Source organism: Lissotriton vulgaris, chromosome 1_1 (genome assembly GCF_964263255.1).
Source record: "Lissotriton vulgaris chromosome 1_1, aLisVul1.2, whole genome shotgun sequence".
Taxonomy (NCBI): Eukaryota; Metazoa; Chordata; class Amphibia; order Caudata; family Salamandridae; genus Lissotriton; species Lissotriton vulgaris.
This window is the reverse complement of record NC_141685.1, coordinates 1,800,068,177-1,800,095,796: the sequence shown is the minus strand read 5'-3', so window position 1 is coordinate 1,800,095,796 and position 27,620 is coordinate 1,800,068,177. Positions and strand designations below refer to the sequence as shown.

At 45.9% G+C, this 27,620-nt stretch overlaps 1 protein-coding gene across 11 annotated transcripts in view; it reads right to left on the bottom strand.

Annotated features, from left to right (window-relative positions):
- RPAP3 (RNA polymerase II associated protein 3) overlaps positions 1 to 27,620 on the bottom strand; it is a 385,109-nt gene that overhangs the window by 106,162 nt on the left and 251,327 nt on the right. For all 11 annotated transcript variants that reach the window (XM_086919117.1, XM_086919121.1, XM_086919116.1 and 8 more), the window contains 3 exons: positions 22,668 to 22,789; positions 4,208 to 4,278; positions 3,665 to 3,781 (listed from right to left, as the gene is read on the bottom strand). In XM_086919117.1, coding sequence (XP_086775243.1) covers positions 3,665 to 3,781; positions 4,208 to 4,278; positions 22,668 to 22,789 — 310 coding nt within the window. The remainder of the gene's footprint in view (positions 1 to 3,664; positions 3,782 to 4,207; positions 4,279 to 22,667; positions 22,790 to 27,620) is intronic.

The window sequence follows — 27,620 nt, the reverse complement described above, 5'->3', positions numbered from 1 at the left end:
TGATTGATAGGCCACCAAAGTTTGTGTTTGAGAGTTATCAATATGTCCTGCAATTGGTTTGGCTGTCTATAACTCTTAAGGGTAGTGAAATGAGCAGTGTTGCCTTTTACAATATAAAGAGAATCTCCCAGATTGGCTTGGTTTGCTTCACCTCTGAGAGCTACTTTGAGGGTGCTGTGAGCTACCAGTAGCTCCTGAGCTACTGGTTGGAGACCCCTGCTTTAGTGTCTCACACTTAGGTAGTGAACTGACTGGACTGGGATTGATGTTGATTTGACATAGATGACTTGCAAAACAAGTCAGGGAAGGATGGAGAGTCTCTTTCAATAGTAGCACATACAATATGTGGTGTTGAGCCTATGATCAGCTAATGGTCTGGATAGGAAAAGACTTATATTTTTAGCTTCTTCAGGAATGTTGCTACAATTACTGCATGCTTGGTAACTTGAAGCCGAATGACAGGAATTTATTTTGGTCGTGACTGCTGTATGCAAGAAACCGTAGGAATTTCTGATGCTTTTCCACAATCAGAAAGTGAAAACATGTGTTCACTGATTCTATTGTGCACCTTTAATCTCCTGATGTAGGTGGGACAAATCTGATGTAAAGATAGCATTCTGAATTGTTCTCAATTTATCCATGTATCTGCTGTCTTGAGATAAAGAATGGGAGTCAAATTTTGCTTGGGTGCCTTCTTTCAAACCACAACGAGACAAATATATTAGCTTTCCTATTTTGTGAGGAGGGACATCATCTCATCTGCATGTGACCCAAAAAGTAAAGTATTAAATCGTTTTGTTGCACCCCGGTTTCTGACCAGTAAGTAAAAGTAAAAAATTACATCTCATTGCCAAACCATGACAGTAGCCATGTGCTGCTACATCCGAGCAGGTCAGACTGATTTGCATATGGCCATGTCTGAACTGGGGTGGCGGAGTGAGCTAAAGAATGGTGATGGATTAAACCCAGATCAGTTGACTGGGTGTGAGTGTTTGATTTGCTCAAACGCTCCGCCCATCATCCCCTTTTGTATCGCTTTACATCCGAGAAGGTGGCAGCCACACTGATCACGTGGTTTAAGACTAGTATTCCCTTTTGGATACTTCATGGATGCCCTTTCTGTCTTTATGGGCAACTTCTTGGTGAAGCGCTTGAGGTAATACCATAGTGACCCGTTGAACCTGCAAGCAAGTTAGGGGCAATGCCAGTTTTCCACACCATGGCAGATATTACACACATCTTCCTGCCCACTGATTCGAGAAGTTTGCTCTTCTTATCCGAAAAAACTAGGGAAGCCGTTACTGTGGCAAAATACATGCACGCTACTGAGGCAATGACAGAATCTGGCTGAGGATCTAAATGAAAGAACAGAGGTTCTTGATCAGGGGACTAGAAATGTCTTTTAGGGATCTGGAAGGTGCAACTTTGGTAGAGATTGGAGTAAGAAATAGATGCGTTGACAGAAGGCAGAAGTGGTCTTGAGGCAAGTCTCAAATATTATTGAAGTACAGGACAGAGGCGCACACATTGGTAGACTGAGCTTTGCAGTTCCGCTGACCTGTATCGCATTTAAGGCATACTCTAGAGGAAAGAGACTCCTGATCAATATCCTCTGATAGGATGGAGAGGATGAAGAGAGAGCAACTGTTCTTGGAGTGTGAGAACCCCATGGTATACAAGATCTTCTCCTAGAGTGCCTGAGATGTACAAATGCAAATGCCTGGAACAAATCTTGCAGAAAGAGCATGATCTCTTGTAAGGACATTTGGCATGTGGCCTCTCGGAAACTGCAGAAAGAGGTAGACCCAGGAGGAGCCTGTATATGAAGAGTATAAATTATTGCAAGCGCAGGAAGAGTAGATGGCAGAGATGCTGCCAAACATGTACAAACATGGAGAGGAGCAGATCCAATTAACAAAGGCCTAGAGGATAGATGCGCTGATAGTGTTATCTCATGTGATGGTTAATAACTCTTGGAGTACTCTAAATCCGTTGTTTCTAGCAGCCTCATCTTTAAAATGTGCAGACCCTATAAACACATAGATGTATGGATTTGGTCTACTTGGATGTCTTTGACATTGAATAGTGTTTAGATGTCAAGGTTGTCTTCACTACAGTGGATCGGAGGAGTACATGGTACAGTGCCAATCCTTGACGTAATCGATTGCTATAATTAAGGGGAACAGTACTACGTTGAATGATCTTCTTACTCTTTAGATCTCTCCTCTCATGGAGTCTCTGGAGACTGAACACAGACCATGGTAGGAGTAGTTCTTAAAATATTCCTGGGGTTGATGCTGGTCATCTGCTCGATTTTTCCTGCAGGACATCCAACCAGATTTTCTGCTAGTTTATCAAAGTCCTTCTAGATATCGTGTGACAGTAAAAAACCTACTCAGGAATTTTATCTTCCTCCTTTCAAAAGAAGGACATTTCACAAAAAGAGATGGCATTTTGTGAAAGAAAGAAAAAATGTCCCCTCGGAAAATTAAGGGAAAACACTCAGTCACAAAAGACGTGCCCAAAATTGAAGGTTCTAAGGAGGAAAAAAAATGCTAAGTACAGTTGCTCAGGATCTATTTCCAGGAGCCAGAAAAAGAACTGGCTTGACTGCCACAGACAGGGTATGATGTGATACTGCTGTTGTGTCCACTTTGCCCTACATTTCTTTTCAAAATAATATTCATGAAAGAGTTTTCTATCACTTTTATTATATATTGATCTTTTTCAGAAAGTATTAATTATCCTTTTGTTCGCTCGAGAGGTAGGGGAACTCAGACTTCAACTTGAGGTAGCCCTAATGACATAAAACGAGAGTGAGTAGTAACTAACACAAATGGCCCTCCACAAGCGACTTACATTTAGCAATTATATCCTCAGGTCAATACAAGAGTCCCAGTAGTAAGAGGCAGGTGTGATCTTCTGTAAGTTGAAGATGGTAAGTTGTATTTTGAACTGTAAATGGCTTTAGAAGACAGATAATCCTTCTGAAATCCTATTCTTCTTCATCCCTCTCCCTGTGCTGATTTAATTCAGGTAGTGTTTTTTTTATCCTTCGTGATATGCCTCTACTTTAAAACCATTCACAGCACTTTATTTGTCTACGTCAAGCAGAAAGTGATGAAACTGAGAGGGGTAATGTATTGTGGTGTCATTGTCTAAAACTCCAGTACTATAGTTTACAAGCCATTACTACCCAGAGTTCCTATTTGGCATTCTATCTTGATACTTGGAGTCAGGCTCCTGGTCTCTCATCAACTGAACTTTCACCAACCCGCTAGACACATACGCTCCTCTCCATTCGCCCTCGCACACACCCCTGTATCTGCCACACCCTCAATCGCTATTTCTCCTACATCGCAGCCAAGAACTGGAACGACCTCCTCCAGCTCCGTACAGCCCTCTCACTGACAGACTTCAGCAAGAGACTTAAAACCTGGCTCTCCGGCAGAGACACAGCGTTGAGATACCCCTCGGGGTGACAGAGTGCGCTTTACAAATGCTGATTGATTGATGACCCTTTGAATTCTACTTCATCAGCGGAATCAGCAAACAATATAAAAAGGAATGATGATTAAACTTCCACCTGTTTTCCTGTAATCTCCACTAAACGTTGGCAAAAATGTATGTTTATTTGCAAGCAACAAGTAAAGGCAGGACTTACAGACGACTGAAGATGTTGTGGCTTATCAATAGGTTTTACAACATGCCTTTTTTGCTTCTCAACTGCTGAAGGCAATAGACATTCTTGGTCAAGACATAATCCGCTTTCACCTAATTCCTAAACAAAATAAAACACACAAGTACATGAGATTATAGTGCAAAAGTGTTCCATACTTAAAAAGAACTTCAAAATGCATATTCAATAGTAAGAAAAGTAAGCAGACTTCCTACATCTTTACAAGTAATTGGTGTTCTACATGTTCCATAATTCCCAGAGAGCAATACTGTAGGAGGAGAGGCATCTGTCAATGAGTCCTTTTTAAACATGTCAAACTAATCAGTCTGCGCTTATAGATTGGGCAGGTCATTATGGGATGAGTCAGCATTTTTTAGATTGGCAAAGTCGTTATGGAAGCCGTGAATCTTAAAGACACAGTATGCCTTTATCAAGAAAAAAGCAAAACATACAGTAAACATCTAAGTTAGGTAATTTGCTATTTCACAATAGATTAAAACTTAAAAACGAATTTTAAGCAATGCTTACTTTGTTAATTTTGGCCAGTTCAGTCAAGGCTTGTTTATTCCCGGGCTCCAACTTCAAAACAATTTTAAAGTCTGAAGAGGAAAACAAAGAAGGGTCACCTAAATATCTTTACCAAATGTATTATCTTCACCTAGAATGTATGCAGCACAATGGCTACTTGACATCTTAGTACCTGGAAAGAAAAAAGTTGGTTAAAGAGATAGAAAAGAAGGGGGCGTGGTGACGAAGGCAAGTTGTAATACAATCATTAGTTTATTTTTTTCTAAGAAGAGTTTCCTCTAAAACAAGTCATGAAAAAAAGGTTACAACTGGAATCCTTTTAGCCAAATAACTTTGAAATGAACAGGAATTTCCGTCTTATATGAAAATGCAATCTTTTCTCAATTGTAGTTAAGAACAGTTAGTTTCAGAGTTGAAGGGAATTGCGTGGATTTGTATCATCCTTAGCATTTCATATCAAGTAGTTCTCATATGAAATCTCTCAGTTGTCCACAGTATGGGTGCTGTCACAGTAACCCTGAGCCTCTGTTGTAAGAAAGATGAGCTGTGCCGATGCATTACAGATTCATCTATCACTATGGTGGCCCTCCATAAGCAGGAGTCAGTTTGAATTACAGTGCCCAGAAGTGTGTTACTACGCACTTGTTTGGCTCATCATTCCAAACATAAATACTACCCACATGTGACAATTTGAGAGAAAAGGCAGGAAACACATATCCATGCAGCATTATGCCAAAAATGTTCATGCTGAAGAATGGTAAACCGAGTGAAGACGTTGGAGGTTTTGGAGCAGACAAAGTAAAGAAATATCTAAGGGGCTTGGCCCTGAAAGCATCAGCAATGAATAACTGATCAGAGTTTGCAAATGATCCGGATATGGCTTGGGTGGTGCCACAAGGCAATCGCAAGCAATTGTAAAATAGCAGGTTTCATTATTTCAAGCTTCATCATTAGTGAGTGGAGTACATTTTACAGTGAAGTGAATTGAACTCTTCAAGTTAGCAGAGTATTGTTGGTGTAGATTAGGGAGAGTTGTGCATTACTGTTTTTGCACTACATAGGAAACATTGCCCCAAAGTATTTTACGGCTCTCCCTTGTTTGCAAAGGAAACCGGTGCAGCCATTCACTCATCGCCCATTGCCAGCTTGTTACCCATGAGTCACACACTGTTCCAGCACAGTTCACATCTTTTTCCTGCCATGTAAGGATGAAAATCTGAATGCACGCAATAGGGAGCAAGGAGTTCATGAAGGAGAGGCAGAAAGGAGAGTGATAGAATCACAGTGAATTATTCCATTTGATTAAGAAGAACTACATGGATATGGGAAGCCATGAGGCTTAGGTATCACAAAAACAGCCGTGCCAACAACAAAGAACATAATGAGAAGCAGATGATTGCTTGTTTCAGAGAATCAACTGTCTCTGGCAAAGTAGTTCCCAGTATCGAGTAAAGTCCCCTATAAACTGAGGTCTTTGGAACGAGAGAACATTGTTGATGTTTATTGCGATCCAGAAATAATCTTCAATATCTACTGACTGGCCTTGGGTGATGGCAGGGATTGAACGGAGGAAATATGACCTCCCACTGATGTGCCATGACCCATGACTTAAGGGACGGTCAGGAACCGAACTGGTTGAAGTGAATTATGTAAATGTTTTATTTCTGTCTGAAGTGCTAGTAGACTAAGCTGCAGTTGTTTGCATGTCTGTGTGTGTGTGTGTGTGTGTGTGGGGGGGGGGGGGAGCCATCTCCATTTCTGTAGGATGCATTTAAGGCAGAAGACTGTTTTTTCTTGATAACCTAACCTGTCTTTAAAGATAGCACACGTTGATGGATGGCAGAAATGGCTAGGAGTGATTTCTTTCTCCGATGACCTCATTTTAACATTTCTCCATAGTCGCAGATAAATCCGTCCATGACACAGAAGAAATCAGACTAAATAAGATATGCTGAATGAAATAACCGTAAAATATACGCAATTATAACTTCATCCTGTTATTTTTGCATTTAGGTCAATGATATTTGCTCAAATAAGCCACTGGCACTGAGTGCTGGCATTTGCCCGGTCACGTGAACTTCCGCATAAAAAGAACTGTACTGGTATAAGAGCTGGCGGGCCAAGACATTACTAAGTTAATGATCCTTCTTTCCAGTTTTTCTTTTTGATTTGTAGTTAACCTTGTGTGCGTAAAAAATATCTTCAGATTACAGTCACTCAAAATCAATACCTCTGCCACCTTTTCTTTGTGTCAATAAACATCATATTTTCCTGTGATGGTATCGACATTAAGATTACAAGGGTTACACCTAACTGAAGCACCCATACTGTTTTATTAAAATTATATAAGATAATTCATTACAAAGAAAAATATTCGTAGTCATAATCTCTACCAGTTAAGGAGTTACCAAAGGTAATTAACTTTCCCACTGATAGAGACATCTAGAAGCAGATTCCTTACCTTTGAACAGATACCCAAGCAATATAATCCCCGGAGGAAGGCTGCAGAAAAGATTCAACCAGAAAGTCCTGTAGGACAGACCAGCCTGAAAGGCCCTCCCTACGGACTGGACTGTCTAAGTAATAATGCTTGAGGAACATGTGTAGTGATACCCACATAGCTGCGTGACAGATGTCAAAGACTGGAATACCGCGCTGGAGAGCCGTGGAGGTTGCCTAAGCCCCGTTAGAATGAGTATTGAGGCCTTCAGGAGGCTGTTTCTTTGCCAGAGCATAACAGATTTTAATACAGAGGATAACCAATCGGGAGATGGTCCTCTTTCGCACAGCACGACCCTTTGCTCCAACGAATCAAACAAAGAGTGGTTGTCCGCTCGGAACTCTTTAGTGTGGTTAATTAGAACGATAACGCTCTTTTTAGGTCCAGACGATGGGACGTTCTTCCTTAGAAGGTGACAGATTGCCCCAGATGCAAAGGTGTCACCACTTTAGGCAAAAAAGAAGCCCTAGTGCGGAGCACTACCTTGTCTGGGAAGAAGATCAGGTAAGAAGGCTTATAAGAAAGTGCCTGCAACTCGTTTACCCTTTTGTTAGAAGTTATGGCTAGAGGGGGCAATTGTGCAGCAGCTCGAATGGTACACACATTAGATAAGTGAGGACCAAGTTAAGGTCACACTAGGGCATGATAAAAGGTGAGGGGGGGGAAACAGATGTGTAAACCCCTTCAGGAATCTATTTACAATGGGGGACTTGAAGAGTGATGGTTGGTCTGGCAAATGTAGAAAGTGGCAAAGTTACCCCTTTAGAGTGCCCAGAGCAGAGCCCTGCTGGGCAAGAGATAGGCTGAAAAGGAGGTTGTCAGAACGGGACGCAGACAGAGTGTCAACAGTCCGTCTCGTACAATATTTACAACATTGTTGCCATCGGCAGGCATATATCGACTTAGTGGAAGGACTCCTGGCTGCCAGAATAACTTCCCACACTTCAGGAGGAAGGTAGAATGCTGTCAACTGCCGCTGCTCAATCTCCACCCAAGGAGGCGGAGGGTTGACAGGTTCAGGTGGAGAACCTTCCCATGCTGCTGCAACAGAAGATCCTTCCGAAGGAGCAGCCTGATCAGAGGATCAATGCTCATCTGCAAAAGCTCTGGATACCAAACTCTCTGTGCCCAGTCTGGAGCCACAAGAATGACTTGAGCCCGGTCGCTCTTCATCTTCTTGACCACTCTGGATAGGAGTGGTATGGGCGGAAAGTCGCATAGGAGACCTGAGCTCCTCTTGAGTCGAAAAGCTTCGCCAAGCGAGAGATGTCTTGGAAATTCCACCATGCAAAACTGCGGACATTGTTCGTTGTAGGCGGAGGAGAACAGATCTAACCAAGGCTCTCCCCACCAATGAAAGAGTCCTTGCATTAACTCCGGATGGAGACACCATTTGTGGTTCGTTAGGAACAGACAGCCGAGTTAGTTTGCCCTGGTGTTCTGGGAACCGGCCAGGTGTTTTGCCACCAGGGATATGCCGTGTTGATCCAGCCAAGTCCAGAGATGCAGGTCCTCCTGACAAAGGGTCCACAATCCCACCCTACCTGGTTTGTTGCAGTACCACATGGCGGTGGTGTTGTCCGTGAACACTTGAACCAGCCTTCATTTGAGAGAAGGTAAGTAAGCTTTCAGTGCCAGTCGCATGAAGCTCCAACAGGTTGATGTGGAGCTTCGCCGTAGACCAGCGACCTCTGATCTCCACCTCCCTCAGATGGACACCCCATCCCAGAAATGATGCATCTGTCGCTACTGTAAGATCTGAGTGGGGAAGGGAGAGTGGTCTGCCTGTGACTCATTTGCGGTTTGTCAACCACCACTGCAGATCTCGCATAGTTCCTACCGAGATAAAGATCAGGTCAGTGAGATTCCCCACTGCTGTGCCCAATGGAACTTCAGGTCTCAAGGCAGAGCACACATGTGCAATCTGGCATGATTCACTAGTAGGATACAGGAGGCCATGAGGCCCAGCAGCCTCAGAGTCAGTCTCATCTAAATCCAGGATAGAGCTTACAAACATCAGTATCATAGCCAGAATATCCTGGTCTCGCCATTCTACCGGATATGTCCGAAACTGCACCATGTCCAGATCAGCTCCAATGAAGGGGTGCACCTAGGAAGGAGTCAGGTGTGACTTCAGCATTCCACTAGTGAGCCCCAGTGAATACAGAAGGTTCGCTGTAGTCTGGAGGAGGGAGACAACCCTCTGGGCGAGCCAGTCTTCAACTGCCACTCACCGAGATAGGGGCAGACTGAAACCTCTGGTTTCCGCAGATGAGCTGCGGCCACCGCCATCACCTTGGTGAACACCAGAGGGGCACTGGTGAGGGAAGCACGGTAAACTCAAAGTAATCATGGCCCACCGTAAACCGCAGGTAGCGGCTATGAGCAGGCATACCCATAAGGTTGGCTTGGACATCCCCAGAGAAGCCAGACATTCTCAGGCAGGTGAACGAACGGGCACTGTCGAAGGAAATAACTCTGCCCAGCAAGTCTGTTGTGTCAAGGACACAGAAGATGGTAAACTTTGCTGCATCTCTCCCATCAGCAACAGCTTGGGAGAGGATAGCCTTGGCCTCCTCGGGGCCTTGTGGCAGCAGCCGCACAAAAGTCTGCCATAAAGAATGGGAGTAGTACACGAATAGGCAAGCAGTGTTTATTGACATTAGTGCTAAGCTGGTGGAAGAGCGTCATAAAATTCTTTCAACTGGGCGGCGCTCGCTTCTGGTCCCAGAAAGGGAGGGAAATGCAGAGCAGACCCCGGCATGCGTTCCATGGAACAAGACCTCGAAATTCGATACTTCTCAGTCGCTTTGCGTCAAGGCCAGGGAGAACTTTTTGTGTTTCCTGTGGGGCTTCTTACCTGGCCGCTTTGAGAACTTCGAATAGGAGGATGAAGATGTGTTGTCCACCAAGTGGTGCACAGAACATACTCTCGTCCGGGAACAGGTACAAGACCTCTGTGGAGACCTCTGAGGTGCCTGACGGTGGGCCCCAAGCAGCTTTAGGGACCGCTCACAGAAAGCTTTGGGTGCCATGGCCTGGCAGTCGGAGCACACATTTGGGTCGTGACCGTGCTACAGGAAACAGAGGCACAGGAGGTGGGGATCCGTGACCAACATGGCTCAGTGAAAGGCACTGCACGGTTTGAACAACACAGTCTTTTTGGATGTGATGGAGAACCTACACACTAATAAAAAAATATTGACAAAAAGTTAAACAAAGTATGCCAAAAAATGACAGAGGGTAGCTCTCTTCGACGGACCCGTGTTGGTTGGGAAGGAAAGAAAAGAAGGGACAACAGCGCGCAGAGGTGGCGCCAATATAGATGTGGATGTTGCGATGAAGAAAACAATGACGTCACATCGGTGTGCAGAGGTACTGCTCAAGAAAAATCTTCCGGATCCAGTCTGACGCCTGGGAAGTACAAGGTAAGAAGTGTGCGGCTAGATGTCTCCATCAGATCTCCCAAGTTTATATACAGAGCTACTCAGTAGGTAGCTAGCTGATCGAGAGAAGGATAGAAATGGCACGGTCAAACCGTACGGACCCACGATAAGGTGGACTGCTGAATGGCTTTGCGTGCAGCATTTAGATTTTTTGAGAACCGCAAAGAATGGCATTCCCATACTGTAACTGTGAAAGTACCAGGGCGTGGACTAATTCTTTGAAGTCATGATCTGAATTGATTACTGTCTTTTTAGCCATTCTATAAATGCGTTTCTTAAACTGAATCCTATTATAGGGGAAACACCCATCACAACGCAACTATTACAACGACCTACCATTACAACAAAACTATTACAACGCTACATCCATTACAACGCATGCTATTACAACGCATGCCATTACATCCCAGATGCTATTACAACGCATACCATTACAACACAGGTATGGGTAAGTATTTTAATGAATTAATATTAATTATTTTATTTTATTTTAATTAATTAAATTAATATTTAATTTATTAATAATTATATACAAAATATTGATTACAATTATTTTAATTTAGTAATATTAACCCCTACACTATCCAACACTTACCCTACAATTGCACCCCCCTGGAGTTAGAATAGTAATTTTAACCCCTACACTATCCAACACGTACCCTACTATTACACCCCCCTGGAGTTAGAATAGTAATTTAAGCCCCTACACTATCCAACACTTTCCCTACTATCCCCCCCCCCCTGGAGTTAGAATAGTAATTTTAGCCCCTACACTATCCAACACTTACCCTACTATTACACCCCCCTGGAGTTAGAATAGTAATTTTAACCCCTACACTATCCAACACTTACCCTACAATTACACCCCCCCTGGAGTTAGAATAGTAATTTTAACCCCTACACTATCCAACACTTACCCTACTATTACACCCCCCTGGAGTTAGAAAAGTAATTTTAACCCCTACACTATCCAACACTTACCCTACTATTACACCCCCCTGGAGTTAGAATAGTAATTTAAGCCCCTACACTATGCAACACTTTCCCTACTATTACACCCCCCTAGAGTTAGAATAGTAATTTTAGCCCCTACACTATCCAACACTTACCCTACTCTTACACCCCCCTGGAGTTAGAATAGTAATTTTAACCCCTACACTATCCAACACTTACCCTACTATTAAAGCCCCTGGAGTTAGAATAGTAATTTTAACCCCTACACTATACAACACTTACCCTACTATTACACCCCCCTTGTAGTTAGAATAGTAATTGTAATCCCTTAATTAAAATTAAGATTATTAATAAAAATTAATTAAATTATGTCAAAAAATAATATTAATATTTAATTAATATAAATAAAATAAAATTAAATACTTACCCATACTTACGTTGTAATGGTATGCGTTGTAATAGCATCTGGGATGTAATGGCATGCGTTGTAATAGCATGCGTTGTAATGGATGTACCGTTGTAATAGTTTCGTTGTAATGGTAGGTCGGTGTGTTTGTATCAATTGTTACGTCATACATCCTAATATAGGGGATGAAGCACATCAATTTGCTTTCACTCATGGTTGGGGCACTCTAAAATATAGGTTGAGGCTGACCAGGACTGGGGTGAGGGAGCCTGATGCTAAATAATTTAGGAATTCAGATTTGTTTGGATTGAAATTCGGATGATAAGCAGTAATCTAGGATGGAATTTTGGTAACAGTCGAAGCCAGTAAAACAATATCTTCAGGACAGCAATCTTTCAGACAGCTGGGTGACATACACATATTGCTGATAGTACTAGAATATATGCTAATGTCACACAGTGGTTCAAGAATAATACTGAGGAAAGCAGGGGCTAATACTGATCTTTGGGAATCTCCCTGTGTTGGTGGAACAGAATTGGAAGAAGTTCTCAATCTTAATCTGAAGCAAGTGTTTAAACAGGATATGAAGTACTTGTGTATAATTCATTCAATACCCTTGCAGTCTTTTAAAATGTGAATGAGAATCTCATTGCTAAAGGTGTCAAATGCAGTTGACTGATCAAGTAGAATCAGCATACAAGATGGTTAGAGCATCACCAATGGTCTGCAAGAAGGCACTACAACCAGCTTTGAAGCCTAACAAAAGCCAGCCTTGTCATACTGCCCTTTCTAGGACCACGAGGACCAAGGCAGCTGACAGCAACACTAGGGTCTTGTTTGCATTCTACTCTACCTCGGAACGGTGGTGGTAAAGGATGACAGGGGCAGTTTTTAAGGGATGTATGTCATTACATCGCATACTAATACCACGTATGCCATTACAACGGGGTTATTAGTACGCAATGTCAATGACATCGCATGCCATAACATCGCATACTTTTACCACGAGTATGCTTTTACCACGCATGCCATTACAACCCAAAGGCATGCGTGGTAAAGCTATACTTGTGGTAAAAGAATGCAAGGTAAGTAACATCCCTACACCTACACAACAGACTACTCCCGCCCCTACACTGCCCCAACCCAAAAAACACTGCCACACAACTACACTACCCTAAACCACTACTACACTACCCACACTACTTCCACCCTTACACTACCCTAAACCCTAAAACACTACTACAAAGCTATACTTGTGGTAAAAGTATGCAAGGTAAGTAACATCCCTATCCCTACACCTACACAACAGACTACTCCCGCCCCTACACTGCCCCTACCCAAAAAACACTGCCACACTAATACACTACCCTAAACCACTACTACACTACCCACAACACCCTTACACTACCCTAAACCCTAAAACACTACTACGCAACCCACACTACTCTAAACCCTAATACGCTACAATAAACAAACACTACAACACTACACTACCCTAAAACCTAAATCACTACATTACATAACCACTACACTACACTCCCCAATACACTACACTAAACAAACACGACCACACTCCCTTACCTCTCTCCTATCCAGCGTTGCCTTGGGATCCTGCTTCCTCCTTCCTGCTTGCTTCACGTCGTTGTGAGGAAACAGCCTAAGTTTCCTCACAACAACGTGAATAGCCGCCCCTGCCGCCGCCGCCATTACACATTACATCGCATGCGTTGTAAAAGCGCATGCAATGTAATGGTATGCGTGGTTTTACCACACGTTGTAATGCATGCGTTGTAATGCATGCAATGTAAAAGCAACACATGGTAAAACCCGCGTTGTAATTGCTGTTCCCCGTTTTTAAGGGTCTAATGCACTGTTCACAACTAATTTGCTTAGAGAGTGAAATAGGCCCAGTATAGCTATGATCTGGCCTAGTTTGATGCATTACGGGACTCTAACATCAATACTTTGCAAAGATAGGGGGCAGAATGTTCAGGGTCCTCTGGACTTAGATGAACACCCCAGTGCGATACTTGGGCAAGGAAAAAGGGATTGTTTGTTGATGGTGGAATGAAGAGAGGAGCCTCACAGCTCTTGACCCAGGTCTTGTATGAGAGAATGAGAGAAGTGAATTTGTAGAGAGCACCAGCACACCCAAAGCAGGTCCTTGAAAGGATGCAGGTCCTGGGGCAATCCTCCTGAACCTTGGAAAAGGTCAGGGAGATATTAAACGAGAGGTTGTGGACTTCAGGAGAGATCCTCAATACAACACTGTGCAAGACCTTAGGGGAGGGAGTGGGAAATGGGTATGAACCCACCAGCAAAGTGAGAGAGAGTGCATACCCAATGGGGAGGCTGTGGTATACTGTTTGGACCACCCCTCCACACAAAAAAACTCCTTGGGTGAAAGTCCTTTTGATTATTATCTCTTGTGTACCTGAATTACAGGGTTGGGAAAGATCTGCACACTTTTTTATTTCTCTCAATATTGTCCAACATTGAATACATTGGTTTCTGTAAATTGTATGTTGTACACTATTGAAACCAACATGCTACACCATATGGAGCACTGACACTCACAAGTGTCCTGTTTCTTTTGCTTTTCCTCCTTTAATCAACGTACTTGTTAATGTGAGGGAGGATACATTTTTTAGGGAAGTGAGCCAATCAGCTACAGTTGTAGCTACAGTTGTAGTTAATTTAAGAATATTATTTGCATGTTTTAAATGTTCCTAATGTTAAGAAAGATGAATTGGATATATATAGATAAATACACATCCACACAATGAACACATAATGTTGGCCTCATGACACAAGTGTGCCATGAAATGTCCCTGATGCATCCCTCTCACTGTTGATTTGCAACTTCTAGTTGGGACAAGGAAGACCTCAATGATACTGTCTAAGTGGGTGTGAAGGAAGAGTGCCTTTTATTTAGTGCTGACATGGGTTACTTATATTTTACAGGGATGTGAAGGGGGATCTTCACACTCACTAACATGGAGTAGTGAAGACACAATGTCTGTTACTTTTTCATTTTTACCACAGAACTGGAATACTGTACTGATTATGGGCCAAAAAAATGCAATCAGCAAATATTAGGTGCTTGCTCCTGTTCAGAGAAACCCGATTACACCTGTAAAGGAATAGTGAACCATAACAAACACAAAGTGAAAAGACAAGACATACAGTTATTCTCTATCTTGCTCGTTTGTTTGTTACATGCTCTGGTGTTCAAATTAGTGTGCTTACACTCAGGGTGTTTCTGTTTCCTGAGGTTAGTGGTATCATGCACTTAATTTCATGAATTTTTCTATAGCCAGCTTGATTTTTGTGACAGGTACCTTCATAATAGGGCTATTTCACCTGCACGCCTACTAAGGGGTTTAGAGGTATCTATTATTTGGTGTGAGCAGTGTTAGTAGATTGTAGCAAGTGAGCCTAGACGTCATGGCAAAATGTCCTGCATTCCACATGAAGAAATTAAAACGGTATGTAGACAATATACAATATATACAAAAGGTGTTGTCTTTTCGCTATGTGTTTGTTATCGTTCCCTATTCCTTTACAGGTGCAATCGGGTTTCTCTGAACAAGAGCACCCACCTAATAGGCATTTTTTAAAAAAAAGAATTATATTTTTATACACTTTTCACATTTCACGTCCTCTGGTTAGGGTGGGCCTTAGCCCACCCATACCTCTGAGGTACAGGTTTTTGGTCCTGATGAATGACTGGTAAATTGTACCACTAGGGCAGAAACATGTTGACCCCACTTTATGGGAAAAAGCTGAACAATCTATTCAGCTTTCTCTTCCCACATTCTGTTTTTAGTGTGTCTGATTGGCCATTTGATAAAATTCTTTCTTTGGACACAATCTAGATATTTTTTAATTTTTTAAACAAATTGTATTCGTCTACACATACTAAGAATGTATAGCTCCGAACCCCGGAGTCTGCTGCACACAGCATTTGAGCAATAATGGCATCGTCAGACGTTTACATATAATACTAACACCCACCCACCCAACCCCGCCTACCCCGGTTGCGCTGCTGCCATTACAGAATAGCAAAAAACAATATCTAAAGTAAATACACGCTTAGTCCATCAAATCGCCACCCAAGCATAACCAAGGGCCCATCGATCAGATCGTCAGGAGGGCTGCCCTCTCAGGTGGGGGGTCCAAGTCCAGCTCCCGGTAGTCGGCCCACCTCTTCCATATCTTAAAGTGCTTGCGGGGGCACCCCCTTGTCAGGAAGATGGGTTGCTCTAATCCCATGCAAAAGTCCATGCCGTTCTTCCAGGCGTCCAAAGGCGGGCCTGGGGCGCCTTCCAAGCTTTAGCAATGTCTTGTTTCGCCAATGTCAGGCCAAGTAACAACAGATGACGCTTATACCGATTTCCACCTACTCCCTCCATAATATGCAGCAAGGCCAGTTTCGGGTCCCGGGGAAGCTTCCAAGCCAACACCTAGGATAGACATCTAAAAACCCCTGTCCAGAATCTACTTAGCGCTGAACAACCCCATGTAGTGTGTAAAAGTGTGCCCACCTCTGACCCGCACCGAAGACAGTCGGGAGAGCCTATCATGCCCGCCCTCCATAAACGCTCGCTGGGGAGGTATTTAAATTGCATTAGTGTCGCAGGCGAGTGGAAATTGCTGCCTCTCTAGGACTCACTAAGCTAAGGCCTCCACCCAGTCTTCTTCTTCTAAATACCCCACGTCCCCCACCCAAGCAGCACAAAGTCTCTGCAAGTCTGAAGAACAATGACCAACCAGCGTCTGATATATACGGGAACAATTTTTGTCTGGCAACTCCCCCATGAACAATTTAGCTTCCAGCGGACTGAATTCTGGAAGTTGCTCAAGGTCGGTCAGATATGGCGTCAGTGCATGTCGAAACTGGAGGTACTGAAAAAACAGGGACCGGGCATCCCGAAGTCGTCCTGTAGGTAGCAGCCCGACATCACGTCTCCTAGTGAGGAGATCCCTATCGCATCCCACCCCCTGAAGCGCAGCAAAGCATCTAATTAGGGCAAGCGGCCATTATGCCAAAGAGGGGTTTCTTGAGTAAGCACATTCCACCATCCCATTCTGCGCAGCACTTTCCTCCAAACAGAGAAAACCACTTGCGTGGCCGACGGAAGACTCCGCCGAAGCGGCGTAGAGTATAACAGTGTATGGATGGACGCCGAGCCCATAAAGTGCAGCTCCACCGTGTAGGCTGGATCGCTCCTTTCCCCATACCACCATTTGTTTAAAACCAATAGGTGGGCCGCTTGATAGTAAGAAAGTACATCTTATGTAGCAATCCCCCCGTATAAGAAGATAAGAAACATGTCCGTAACGCCACCCGTACCATCCCCCGTCTCATAAAAACCCACCAAGTGCTGAGTTAACTTGCTGGAACCAGCGGGCGGAATCGAATGTGGGTGATTCTGTAAGTGATACACGAGACGCGGGAGCGCAACCATGTTAAGAATAGCTGACCTCCCATAAATGGTCAAGGGCATACGGGACCACGCCTTCATGTCCTCGCGTGTGCGATCCCATTCCGGGGTGAGGTTGTGATCCTGGGAGACAACCGCTTCCTCCGACAAATATACCCCCAGGTACCTCATCCCTCCTCACGCCAACTGCAGGCCTGACGCCCAAGCTCCAACCCGCCGCTGTCCTGAGTATCCACAGCGTTGATTTACCCGGGGGGTTCATATAGAGGCCAGAGGACTCGCCAAATATCTGCAAAATGCGCAGCAGCCGCGGACCTGATCGATCCAAATCGGTGAGGAAAAACAACACGTTGTCCGCGTATCGCGCTATCTTGTCAGTAAGACACCGAAAGCCTTTGAGCTGGGCATCTATGCACACCCACGCCGCTAGGGGCTCCATCGCGAGCGGGAACAGGTACGGGGAGCGGGGACAACCCTGCCGCGTCCCCCGCCGAACTGAGAAGGACTTAGAAACCGCACCCCCAACTCGCACGGAGGCCGTGAGGTCAGTGAACAGCAGCTGTATATAGGCCAAGAAGCGCAGGCCCAAGTTAAGGCGTCGCAGCAGGGCAAACAAATAAAGTTCAGCACAGGGAATCAAAAGCACGGTCCATGTCCGCCAAAAATAACGCTGCCTGATCACCCAAACTCCTCCAGGCTGATATTGCTACTTGGGCACGTCTAATATTGTGGCGAGTCGCCCTCCGGGGCATGAAGCCCGCCTGGTCTGAATTAACCAGATCTGCAATGTGGGGCTTAAGCCTATTGGCCAGAGCTTTAGCCAGGACCTTGGCCTCCGTATTGAGCAGCGAGATCGGACGGTAGGACGCATGGCACTCCGGGAGTCTACCCAGCTTCAGAAAGACCACCACCTCGGCGTGTCTCTAATCCGGGGGGAGCACGCCACCTTCACGCGCCTCCTCGACCACCGGACGCAGGCAGGGACCCAGATGTACGTGAAATCGCCGGAAAAATTCACAAGGGAAACCGTTGGGGCCCGGTGCCTTGCCGGTATTCAGCTCACCCAGGGAAGTGCCTACTTCTTCGTCAGTGAGGGGCCGATCTAATAGTTTTGACACCTCGTCTGAGACCGACAGCGGGGGGAGATAGTCTATGAATCGCTGGACGAAATCGGCCGTTAAGCATTCCTGAGGTGCATACAGCCCCTCATATTATGCAGCAAAGCTCTACGCGATTGCCGGGGGCTCTAGAACAGGCATCCCTGCCGGGTCTAATAACTGGGAATAGTGGCTGGGCGTGCAGAGTACCCTGACACAGGCGGTGAAACATCTTGCTAGATTTGTCCCTCCATTGGTACACCAGACTACGAGTAGCCAGCCAGGCCTGTCGCGCCTCCTCCATCAGAACCGCGGTATACTGCTGTTGGGCCAAGACCCACTGTCGCCTAACAGATCTACCGCCCTCTTCCCGACTGCTGCGCTCCAACGCCTCCAGGTCCGCCTCACGCCGCACCAAGTCCTTCCGCCTCTCCCCACGAGCCACCGCGCACCAGGAGAAATCGACCCCCCGCAATGTGGGTTTTAAGGCTTCCCAGGGGGTAGTCAGGCAGTCCACGGAGCCTACGTTTGAGGTCAGATAAAATCAATTTCCCTGGTCATGTGCTCCCTGTAGTCATCCTGTAACAGGTGCGACCCCGACATGCGCCACCGGAACGGCTGTCTATGCTAAATGCGAGGGCCACCAGTGAGTGATCGGATAAGGCTCTTGGAAAAATATCTGTCGATACTATCCTCTGGGCCAGTCCCCTAGGTACAAATATGTAGTCCAGTCTGGAGAACGAGTCGTGCACCGAGGAGAGAAGTATATTCTCTACGTGAGCCATGCCTATACCTCCAGACGTCCGTCCAGTCAAGTCCCGTGGCGAGAGTGTGCAGTTTGGTAGTGGGTCTCCCCACCCCTCCTCCCCCAGCAGTCGCCCCCCTCCGCCACCTATCCCGACTTAAGTCCATTACATCATGCCAATCCCCCCCCCCAACAATAGTGAGGGTATCCGGCATGTCGCTCCAAAGGGTCATAATCTTCTCCACTAAGGGCCACTGCAATGGTGACGGGGCATACACACTGCCAAGGGTCACCCTGTCCCCTCCCACCCTGCCCTGGACAAAAACGTACCTGCCATGGGGGTCAGACCAAAGTTTATCATGTATATAGGAGACCCTACAGTGAATAAGGATCACGACCCCCCTGGAGCCCCTCGTAAACCCAGAGTGGTCGACATGTGTAAACCCAAAGCGCTGTAGGCATATCGCCTTTGTACCAAGTAAGTGGGTCTCTTGGAGTAACAGAACATCTGCCCCGGCATCTTGGCAAACTGAAGAACCGCCCCTCGTTTCACCCAATCCAACACTCCCCGCACATTAAAACTCAGCATGCGCAGGGAGCCAGGGGCTACCCGCCCTCCCTTTTCAGCAGCTGACATGCAAAGATAGCACTGTGTAAGCAGCAGGTGACCCGATGGCCCAGCATGCAGTAAACATAGCGAACATACAGCAGCAAGACAAGCACAACCAAAACCCCAACCCCAACCCCAAACCAAACCACCAAACCCCCGCACCTCCCAAACGTGGAAGCACCTGTTGCGGTCGGATCGTGGCCTAGTCCCCAACGGGGGACCAGGAACCACCCCCTCCAATGGATTCCCCGGTAACCACCCATAACAGGGGAGCTACCTCTATCCCCCACCCGCACCAACGGGCAGGTACCCAGCCCAAATACAGCGCACCTGAGCATCAAAGATTGCCAAACATGCAGTTTAGTGTGGAAGTTCCAGTCATCATTTCACTACGTGTTGCTGCTCCTGTGCCGGGTCTGTCTGCGGAGGTGCTGAGCCAGAGCGGGATGTAAATCCAGAGCCCAAACTCCTACGGCATCGCCGCTGGCTCCTGAGACCCTCACGGACCACTCCGCTCGAGGAGGAATCCGATTCTCCACCCTGGAACACGTTGACTCGAATTTTCACTGTCTCATCCGTCCATTGGAACACCTCCCCCGGGGAATCGAAGAACAGCGTGCGGGACTTATAAATAACTGGCAGCCACGCTGGGTAGAGCAAGGCATATTGAAGCTTGAGACCACAAAGGCGGGCTTTGGCTGCAAGGAAGGGTTGTCTCTGCTGCTGTACCAACCTCGTGTAGTCCGGGAAGATGAGGGTAGTAGCATTGCCATACGTTAGTTGGGCCTTCACCCTCGCCTGTCGCAGGATGATGTCCCGATCAGAGTAATTCAAGAACTTGGCGATGATCGGGTGCGCTCCAACGGGTGGGGGGCTTCTGCATCAGGGCCCTGTGGGCCCGCTCCACCACGAAGCAGCGGGAAAGTGTGTCCAGGGGAAGCCAGCCCTCCAGCCACTGGGCCAGAAAGCGCTCCACTTTGTCCCCCTCACAGCCCTCCGGAAACTCCACAAAGCGTAAGTTGTTCCGCCGAGCCCGTCCTTCTGCATCCTCGACCCGCATGGCCAAGCCCTTCAGTATTTTTTCCATGGCAGCAACCTTCTTTTTAAGCAAGGTCACGTCATCTTACACCTCGGAAATGCGCGTCCGCCCCAGGGATTCTCTCCACCGCGTTCCGCAGGTCCTGGCGGATCAGCGTGACGTCCGCTCCCACCGCCCCGATCTTGGCGTCCAGCATATCCCTGGACTGCGTTATCGCAGCTAACAATGCCGCTTTGTCCGGTGTCGAATTTTGCGAACCTGTGGCGCCAGGCGCCTGACTCGCCTCTGTGAATTTGTCAAGGGTCCCTTGCTTGGAGTGGCCGCCTCCATTGCGGTCACGTGTCAACGAGGCTGCGGTAGGCGACACCAGCGATAGGCTCCTCCGCCCCAATAACTGTCTCAACATGTAAGTCCAAGGTCAGGCAGGGCAACAGGTAAGTCAGCAGGCCCACCTCCATCACCCGCAGAGTGCACGGGCGCAAGTTCTCAGATTCACAGTTCCAGGGGCAGAGTCGCCGATTGGTAGCAGATTCTCAGCTGCTGCAGCACTAGACCAGCAACAAGGGCCCTAGACCACGCCACCGGGACCCCCCGGTCAGGAGATGAAGGCTCGCCGGCCCCAGCTGCGAACCCAGTGGGCCCAGACTCAAGCGACACCCCACCAGCCGTGGAGCTCCGTGATCCCTCTCCGGGGCCCGACCTGGCCCCCGAGCCCCACCACCAGGGGACAGCACAGTTGTCCAAAAGGAGATCAGCGGAGGGGAGGGGGGAACACTGGCCAGCACACCCCGCAGCGCCCCTCTGGCCCCACCGCACACCGCAGTCAGCAGATCGCCGCTGATCCCACCGGCAGCCACCACCAGCACAGCCAATCCACGGGGGGCCACTCAGCCAATGTCCTACACCAGGGGCCCCAGCCAGCAAAGGCGTTGCGGGCCCAGTAGTCTCTACGGGCCACTCGGGGACCGACACTGCGCCTCAAAATGGCGGCCGCTTCACTAGGCCGTCTCAGAATGGGGTTCTCCTCCGTCCTTCTCGGGCGCCGTCTCGCACCATCCACAGCCCCGGTGTGTTGCTGCCCCCGCTCCAGCCAGGATCTTGGGCGCGCTCAGCTCCGTGTGCAGAGGAGCAAGCCACGTCCCGCCCATGCCAGCCACACTGTCCCGCGCCCGCCGCTGGTCACTCCTCCCGGGCCTTGCGAAACTCGAGGCCCCGGCTTCTAGGTCCGGCAGTCCCGCAGTCCTCTCCACTCTTCCTGGGCTCAGCTCATCACTCGGAGCCCGCAGAATCCCGCCGCAGATACCGGTCAGTTCCCCCGGAGCAGGCGACCCCGCGGGAGAAAGCAACGTCATTAGAGATGCTCAGGGCAAGGATAATTCTTCAGGATAAGCGGTGGCTGGTCGGAGCTCGCGCTCTACACGACCGCTATTGTTGCTAGTTAGGCCACGCCCCTCCACAATCTAGATATTTTTAATCACTTAATTTACACTTTCACTTGTCACCACAAAAACCAGCTCCACAGTAATTCTAGCATCGCAGCACACCGGGGAGGCATTTGGCCTTTTTCCGGTGAGGCCCGATGATGAAGCACGTCATCAACTAGGTTGGTGAGTGAGGGCTTTCTAAAAGAATCTAACAAGATTCTTCATGCTCGCACTTCTTGATAGAAGGCACACTCCTTAGTTTTTTGTATTATATTGATTGGGGGACCAAGAGTGTTCCTTTAAAAACTATCCCTTTCTCTCTTGTTGATACCAGGTATATTTTATTGTAGTCAATTTGAATACTCCAAACACGGAATAGATTAAAGCATCATTTATTAGCTATTTTGGAAAACACAGACAAGACCCAATGGGTATCAGAGCAGTTCACTTAGGAACAGATGAAATACATATAATACATATTCATACAGTCAATATCATAAGGTAAGAACACATGGTACCCTATCATTTACACAGGCTGAAACCTAGAAAAATAAAATTATCATGATTCACAGAACTAGCAGTGGGGATCCGCATGACAGAAGCATTCAGTATCCACCATGTTGAAAGTGGTGCTAAAATAACAGGGTAATCAACACTTTTCCCAAAAGAATGTGTCTGTCGTACTGGAGCCTGTACATTTATATTAAATGTACACGAAGGCCTGCGTTACTGCAAAGTTCAAATTTAAAAACTGAACCCAACATTTTCATTCAAAGGCAAAACATTTCCCACCTTCTTGTGCTTCCTTCAGTTTTCCAAGGGCAGTCCTGGCTGTGCCCCTCCTGGCAAATGCTTTAGAATAGGAACCATCCAAGGATATGGCTTGCGTGCAGTCCTTTTCAGCCTCCTCATACCTAATAGGTAAATAAGACCCAGTATGAAAATCTATAATATAAACATAGCTATTGAAAATTCAAAACTGAAAATTCATGCAGCTGATTTGACCTATGATGATACATTTCTGTCAACCAAATGTATTGTACACAACAATAACTATATACTTTGTGTTGCAGCTAATTACATAAGTCAATTAGATCAAATATTCGTTTTCAATGGGTAGCCGCTAGCCTGAGTAAGCTCATTGTTAGTTATTGATAGGCTTTCCTGTTTTCAGTTTCTATTTTTGGTAAATTCTGGTGGTTTTTTTCAGTGTTTTCAATATCTTAAAAACTTTTTGGTAAATTCTGGTGGTTTTTTTCAGTGTTTTCAATATCTTAAAAACTGTTGTCATCAGTGGTTACACATTTTCGGGCCACTAAAAACAACCGTAAAAGTGTTTTTCCGGTGTTTATGGAATGTTTTGTTTTATTATTGCTTGCTTTCTGCACTGAAACAACATGGTATATAGACAGTGTACTTATAGTGTATATGAGGTCCAAATAGATTTTTGCAAATGAATCTTATTGTAGTACACCATACAATACTTCTTCCATGAGTCTTTGGGTCATGACCGCTCGCTCTTTCCTTCCCATGTAAAATTCTGTGAAAATGCCCTCCCAGCATTCATAGCCCCTTGGGCTGAGAACCGTCAGCTAATGGACACAGTTGGGATGATTCTTTGATGCCACATAAAGCAAAAAATGATAAATATTTGCGTTTTAGTTCCTGTGCATAAGAAAACAGTGCGCCAGAATGGACTAAAAAGTCAATAGCATCCCTCATTAACGCTGAAGATTGTAAAGATGCTTTCAGCATACCATCTAACAAGTGGCAAGGATCTCCTACAGGGAATCACTTCAACTCGGGTATCAATTTTGACAAGTAATCACATAACTTTTTTAAATACGTAGCTGAATCACTAGAAATACAAACAATATCACTCCAATCTATGTTGAACTTGAAAAGAACCTTTTTTGCAGAGCATTACAAGTGACACTGCGTTTAATGTTTTCCAAAAGTCTAGTGTCATGTTTTGACCACTATCCCAGATGCTTGGTGATATATATACTTGTCACTATACCTTGCATTGAATGTTTAAAGCTTGAGGTGTTGGAAATTCACCTAATATCAATACTGACCCACTAGAAACTATGGTCGGATGTATTAAGGGTGTTTACCCATTCTCTGTGGGTAAATGTGATGACACATATTAGGAAAGATTTTTATGAAACCAGTCATTTTACCTATAAGTGAAAAAATCCAATGCAGCTAAAATATCAAATATGAGATTGATATTTCCTGATTCTCTACAGTTTATAAAATAATTAAACTAGACCTAAAACATGAAACTAAACCCTGCATCTTTAGACCAAAGGCCACACAACTGAAAAAAGTAAAAGGAAGAAGAAACAATATTTTAGTGGCATTCCGAAAGAACAAAACTCAAGCAGAATAATGTTAGCCAGTCTTTCTTACTGCTAGCTTGTATAACAAAGTTACATTGTATTGACCCCTTCAGGAAGAACAAGCATTTGCAATGCAATAGGTCTCGCATTTGCGCAAGTTTGAGCTATTGACATTGCAAATAACAACGCCTTTTATTTTTGTTTTTAAAACATAAATAAAAGGCATTATCATTTACAATGCAAATGGCTAAAACTCGCATAAATGCGAGACCTATTGCATTGCAAATGCTTGTACGCTTGAGAGCGCTTTGTTACCAGGCCGGTGCCCACCCGGCATTTGCCCCGAGTGCCTCGAGTGCACTTTATCTAATTATTTAAGGGACCCGTTTTTAGGTCCCTTGCGAGTGCCCACCTCGCATATATAATTATATTTTAATTCAAGGGTGCCTACCCCTCTTGCATAGCTGCCAAGGTTTCAGATTGCTAAGTGTGACATTTCCATAATTTCAGTGTAATTATGAGTGACATTTCAACAACTATGAGTGACACTTTCTCGCGAGCAAAATTAAGCAATGAAGATGAGGAAAAACAATTAGCAGAAATTCCACCCCTCCCTCCTCCTTTTAACTTCATGAGGGACTATTTTAAAACACTGAAAAGTTTGCTGTCATTACACATATCTAATTTGGAATCTTATCAGCGGTTAATACAGGCAGAGCAATCTATTTGAATTACACTGCTGTGAGCATGTATTTTTTAATATTTGTCAGAGCTGAAGATAATGATCATAAAATACTTCCGTTGCTAAAGCTTGCTTTTATTTCCTCTGCAACTATGAGGGGTTTAGCATTTCAAATACCCCTTAATCACTAGCGCTGTTCACAAAAAGGTGATATTGTCCCCTTGTGCACATTACTATTAATGATGTAAATTAACATTATGTCAGAAGTCCTGAATTATCAGACTTGAGCGGCCAACAAGTGGCCTCTTATTACAACAGGGCACCGGAGGCAGTCAGATCTTTTGAGGTCTTTCCTCAGCAGAGATGCCTATATAAGCTTGTCTGCTCTCCCAATGGTCGCCATGAGAACAGCTCTCCAACTGGCCAAACACAAGGAGTGGCATTTCACAGCTGTTTGACCGAGGGGGTGAAGTAGTATATGCTGAAACTAAGGTGTACTCACAGAGGAGTCAATTGCCAGGCAACACTATGTACATAGTGTTCGTGGCGACAAGCTCACGGCCTGCACTCATTCACCTGAAATGCACTGAATTCACATTCTTCAATGTATATGCAGTCACAGACAACAATCTGTGCATCGACCTCAACACATCTGAGTTTATTGACAAATGTGCACTCATGCTCCTGGCATCGCTGCATGCGAGGATAGCATGAAACTTGCAGTGCACCCACTCTGTAGCTTATGTACGTGCACCTGAAATTGTGACATCACCTGTACCACAATACATACGCATGGTTATCTTAATGTGCACTCACATACCTCTGACGCAGCATTCCCACAAGTCGCCACCACTGCAAACCATTGAATTTGGGCAATACAGCCTCAGACTGCGGTACACTCTAAAGGTCACAGCCCACGGGCTGCAGCCTCGAGCCAGAGCAGAATTAAGCTAGCAGTAAGTAACTGACAGCTGAAAACACGCTGCCGCTAAAAATGTAAACGTGCAGATGATTTACACTTGGCTGACACAGTCTACAATGTGACACTTACAGTTTCGAGGTGAGCTATTCTGTTTATGGGCCGGCCGCCGCCTTCTCAGACTCCTGGCTGACTCCTGGCCTCTCCAGTGTCTGACTGCACTCCGTCAGATCTTGCCCCCGAAAGAAATCACCGCCGCAGCCCTGCTCCGTGAAAACCGGAAGTGAGGCACTTTTGGCCGAGACGGGGGCGGGGCTTGCAATCCGGCAGGAAGTCACGCCTGCCGCCGAGGAAGAAGTGAAGCCGGCCGACTGATGGCCTCTCCGCAGCCTGGGGCTCCCATGAGTTGAGGAGAGTCCCGGGGCTGGCAACAGCAAAACAGCCAGAGTGTTGCGGGGCTCCCAGATGCTGAAGGGAGCCCCGGAAGTGAAGTCCTGCCCCCTGGTGCCGTGACCAGACTAGACAGAGAGGAGCCCGATCCCCAGCAACAGCCCAGTGAGTGCCCGACCAGCGCTGCAGAGGAGACACGGAACACGCTGAAAGAGCCCGGGGAGGGGTTGTACGCGCGTGTGTCTGTGTGCGCTGGTGTGTGTGTGTGTGTGTGTGTGTGTGTGTGTGTGTGGGGGGGGGTCTCTGTGTGTGCGTGTAGGTGCGCTAGTGTGTGTGTAGGTGCGGCGGCGACGGGGGGTGGTGTGTGTGTGCCTGTGTATGTGTGTGTGCCTGTGTATGCGTATGCGTGTGGCTGTGTATGTGCGCATGCGTGAGTGTGGGTGCGCGTGCACGCAGTCAAATCCAGCACAAAAGCAGCGCGTGGCACCCTCTTGTCCCTCATTCCCCCGAGACGGGCAGCTATAAGTCTCCAGCTGGACGCATCCTTCGGATGCAGTACCAGCGAGACCTAAAAAAATGACTCATTCACTCTCTTTTTCCTTTATTTAAATGCCATTTAGTTTGTGGTTGTGCAGGTGTTTTTTCAGTGTTTATATGTTTCACCGGTGAGGGCTATTTTTCTTTCAGTGGGGTTTTATCAGTTATTATAGGTTAAAACCTAAAACCCCACAGCCTCGTTACTGAATACTGACAAAAGAAAGATTGTGCTGCAAGATTGCTGAAGGAACATTATTGACAGTAAAGTATTGTAGAGGCATGAATTGTAGAGGTAGGAAATATATTGGTGAAAAAAGTAAGTGCCTTTGGATGCAGATCCCCAAATATGAAATCTTTCATAGATTCACATGCTTAAATATTCATTAGGCTGGGATCCCTTGGAAGTCCATATAAATTCAGAAGTATACATCCACTGAAATAATATTGAAAAGTCACAGACTTTATGCAGTCTACTCACCTAATTCTGTAACTCGATCTCTGGCCAATCAGTTAAAGGGGTTCAGAATTTCGCAGGTAGTCAAAACATACACGCTTAAAAGCTTCATTACTGGGAACGTGGAAGGGTCACATGTGAAATAATGAACAATAACAAATATAGGAGACTGCAGCTACAGGTAACATTTTCTTCCCCAACACTGGATCTTTCTAAGATTCGAAGGTTTGAATAATGATTACCTCTACAGTAGTTGCAAAATACACATGACAAAGAAGCAGTAATTGGGCTCATCTCAAATTAAAAGACTGCACAATACCATTCAACCGACTGCCATCTCAAATGTGTTTTCAACATCAAGGCAGTAATGTTTCCTAAACGAGTCTGTTGAAGATTTAATGTGGGCAAATAGTGATGG